Source organism: Drosophila grimshawi, unplaced genomic scaffold (assembly GCF_018153295.1).
Source record: "Drosophila grimshawi isolate 15287-2541.00 unplaced genomic scaffold, ASM1815329v1 contig_44, whole genome shotgun sequence".
Classification (NCBI taxonomy): domain Eukaryota; kingdom Metazoa; phylum Arthropoda; class Insecta; order Diptera; family Drosophilidae; genus Drosophila; species Drosophila grimshawi.
In genome coordinates this window covers 13,358,353-13,362,005 of record NW_025063240.1, presented here as the reverse complement: position 1 = coordinate 13,362,005, position 3,653 = coordinate 13,358,353, and the positions used below count along the sequence as shown (strand labels likewise).

The 3,653-nt window shown below is 43.3% G+C and overlaps 1 protein-coding gene across 1 annotated transcript; it reads right to left on the bottom strand.

Annotated features, from left to right (window-relative positions):
• Window positions 1-906: 906 nt before the first annotated feature.
• Window positions 907-2,418, bottom strand: LOC6558169 (20-hydroxyecdysone protein). The gene has a single exon (XM_001984337.1). The coding sequence runs from the start codon at window positions 2,416-2,418 to the stop codon at window positions 907-909; it is 1,512 nt and encodes a 503-aa protein (XP_001984373.1).
• Window positions 2,419-3,653: the final 1,235 nt, after the last annotated feature.

Genomic DNA, 3,653 nt, shown 5'->3' with positions numbered 1-3,653 from the left:
CACACACCTCCCCTCCACAGTCACCTCATTAAGCTACGCAATGTAAGTTTAAGTAGACTTATTTCAAATCAATTTTCGAGCTCAAAGTACTTTATAAAGGCAGCTTAAGTGTAACATTTACGATTATTAGCGAAAACTATGTAAAATGAAATGGAATTTCAACAAAAAAAATAAAAATAAAAACAAAAACAATAAACAAATATTTGGGCATAAGATTTTTCCTCCAAACAAGAAGAAGAACAAGAACAACAACAGCTGCAATACCTATCGAAGTGCATAGTTTTTAAGAGTTTTTTGCCGAGTTTCATTTTTCCCCCTTAGCCTTATAAAAATATGAGTGTACATTTTTGCCCCTAGGTTGAGATATAACAATTTTTGAGCTATCGAACCACCTTAATGTGTAACAACTAAATAATAATAAAAAACCAAAAAAAAACTAATTAAATAAATATGAGATAATTTTTTGAAAAGATTGTTTTTCTTTCTGTTTGTCATTTGAGTTGGAAGTGGAAAGTGGATGGTATGCTTGAGTTGGGTACATCATAAAATCAAAAGGTTATAATTGACTTCTTGGCATTCTTGTAGATATATATATATATATGAGATATGGTAAAAATAAAAGAAAAAGTTAAGAAAAAGTCAGCATTTTTTATATATTATGTTATCGTGTTTTGTTTTTCTTTTTTATTAAATATAAATTCCTGCGAAAATGAAATAAATAATTTGTTTGCATGCACTTAAACAACTATGGGAAAGTATTTGTTCTCTTTATCTCTCTATCTTCGTCTCTTGTGTTTTAGCATTCGAAAAATGGCGACAAAATGGCTTCAGTCAGTGTCCGACAACTCCTCCGCTTCTAAATAGTAAAATTTGAGATGCAAAAATGGATGGGTTTTGTTTTGTTTTTTAGAGAGCAGCTGGATCAGCCGCTGGCTGCGACTCTTGCTCCACTGAATTGTTGACCACAGCCTGGCCAGGCTCGGCGGCAGTCACATCGGAGGCAGAAGCATCATCGTTGACCACAATGATCTCGTTGACGGGCACCGCCTCCTCAAAGGAATCATCGACGGCCTCGCCGCTGTTGCGCACCTCGTTCTCCGTGTCCGCCGCCTGCTCGACGGAGTCCTCGGCCTGCTCAATCTTATCATTCACACCTGGCTGCCTGGCAGGCGCGTCGGTAACAACTGGAGCTGGTGCTGCTGCTTCAGCGGCAGCTGGAGCTGGATTCTGTGGCCGATTGCCGCCGCCCAGGAAATTAATGATGCCCTGCAGCGGTCCCTGTTGCTGTGGCTGTGCAGCTGCTGTGGCATTATTGTTACCACCACCGAACACATTGTTCACAAAGGATTGTATGGGACCCGGTGGACGTGGTGTTGTCGCCTGTTGCTGCTGGCCCGTCAGGCCGGACAGGGTGTTCTGGAATTGAGTGCCCAGGTTGCTGGCGAACTGCTGAATACCCTGGAAGGCCTGAGTTGTGGTATTCACCACAGATTGTGCGGCATTCTGAACGGAGGTAATCGCATTGCTCGGATTGAGGAAACCAGGCACTGTCGGCACCGGTGTCGCAGCCTGATCAGCAGTGGGCTGTGCCTGTTGCTGTTGGTTGCCATTGAACTGATTGAGGAATTGACCAATGGGCGAGTTTTGGATCAGTTGCTGCACAAAGTTCTGCTGCGTCGATGATTGCTGGGTGGGTGTTGCTTGTGTCGCCTGACGCAAGTTCGGCTGCACCGCGTCCTGTTCCTCTGCAACGGGTTCAGCTGGAACAGCCGGCGCAGCTGCTACTTCGGCGGAAGTCTGCTCATCGGCCAGCGATTTTAAAAGTGTCTGTGGCTCCGATTGGGGCTCGGCTTGTGCTTCAGTTGGTTGCTCCTCGGCGATTTTGGGCAGCTCTGTTTTGGGTTCGGTTGCGGTTGCATCTGGTTTCAGATCTTCTGGTTTGATTGCAGGCTTATCATCGTAGATACGGATATCCTCCATAAGTTGTTGTGCCTTGGACTCTGTCGTCACCTCAGTCTCCTCCTGCTCTCCGGTTCTCGTCAACTCCTTAGCAACCTTCTCTGCCTCCTTCTGCTTCGCCGGCTCCCGCTCGGTCTCCTTCTCCTTCTTCAGCTTCTGTTTCGCCTCCTCCTTTGCCAGATATTCGAGATCAATGAGTGCCTCCTCGCTCGCTTCCTTCCCCGTCTTCTTCTCCGCCTTCTGCTCCGTCTCCTCCGCTGGCTTCTGCTCCGTCACCTTCGCTGGCTTCTGCTCCGTCTGCGCCTCCGCCTGCTTCTGCGCCTGCTTCTCTATGTCTGCCAGATATTCGGGACCAAATTGAATCTCAACGGGCACATCGATTGCATCCTTGGGCGTCCGCAGCACATTTCCCTGACAGCCCAGTGCCAGGCAGATCAGCAGTAAAATAACCAACTTCATGTTTAAGCCCAAACAAAAACCCAACACGCGACGAGATTCAAGTTTAACTTAGCGCCTCACGGCTTCAACTGTTTGAAATTTCTTTAGCCTCGTCGCTTTTTATATGCCTCATCAGCGAAGTCGACGGCGACGTTGACGTTGACGTCGACGCACGCAGCGACTGCATGGCTGCTGCTGCTGTTGCTGTTGCTGTTGCTGTTGACGTCTTCTTGGCCAATTCTTGTGCTAAATGTCATTGAACTGGTGCAGGCAAAGGTGAAGCTTGCAGTCGAAAAGGGTTTTATTCTACGCACACACACACACACACACACACACACACACAGACACACACACACACAGACAGACACACACGCACACACGCACAATCTGTGGCCAAAGAGCCAAAGAGGCCAAAGAAATCGCTGTGTTTAATTGGACAATTCAGTGGTGCGGCACGTGCAACAGGCCCAAGGGAAGAGGGTGGAGGCTGGCGGCTGGAGAGTGCCACTTGTGTCTTGTCGAGCGACAATTTGAGCCAACAAGCATTCTAGCAAGCAACTTCTCGAAATAGAACTGATCAAGGTTAAATTATTTTTTTTTTTTGCTTTGCTTTTCTAAAAGATAGTTGCGCCGAAGTAGAATTAATTATTTAAACGATTAAGGTTTAGTTTATTTTTTGAGTGTTTTGGGATTGAAATTAGAGATCATGCATTTGATATGCCATTGGAATTGTTTTTATAAATTAGCCTAGAGATCATTTAGTTGATACTATTGACGGGCTTAATGTGATATGGTTTTTTTTTAGAAATGTCTTGGGCATTAAGGAAAGTAAATTTAAATTCTTAATTAATGTAGGCTAAGTCAGAAAATATATAGCAACATATATATAAAAGCAAACCACTTCAAACCATATCAGCGTAAATAAGAAGCACATAAAATATATTGACCTGTACATTTATAAATAAATTAACTTCTAATGAGTAATTTGAAAGAGTTCTCCAAATTTAGTCGATTACAAAGCGTTTAAAATTAAGGATAAAATAAACTTGTTGTACTCCAGACATCTAAGGCTTTGGAAACTATAATTATGATATCTGGATAGCTTAAATTTCATAGAGTATTCATCTAAATAGATATTACCATATTATAATAAACAATACAGATGCGTCCTTTGGGATAGTACAAAGTAAATCCTAGTTAGAGTTTTGAATCAAAAATTAGCTGAAATAGATTTTAGAGAATCACTACAAATATCT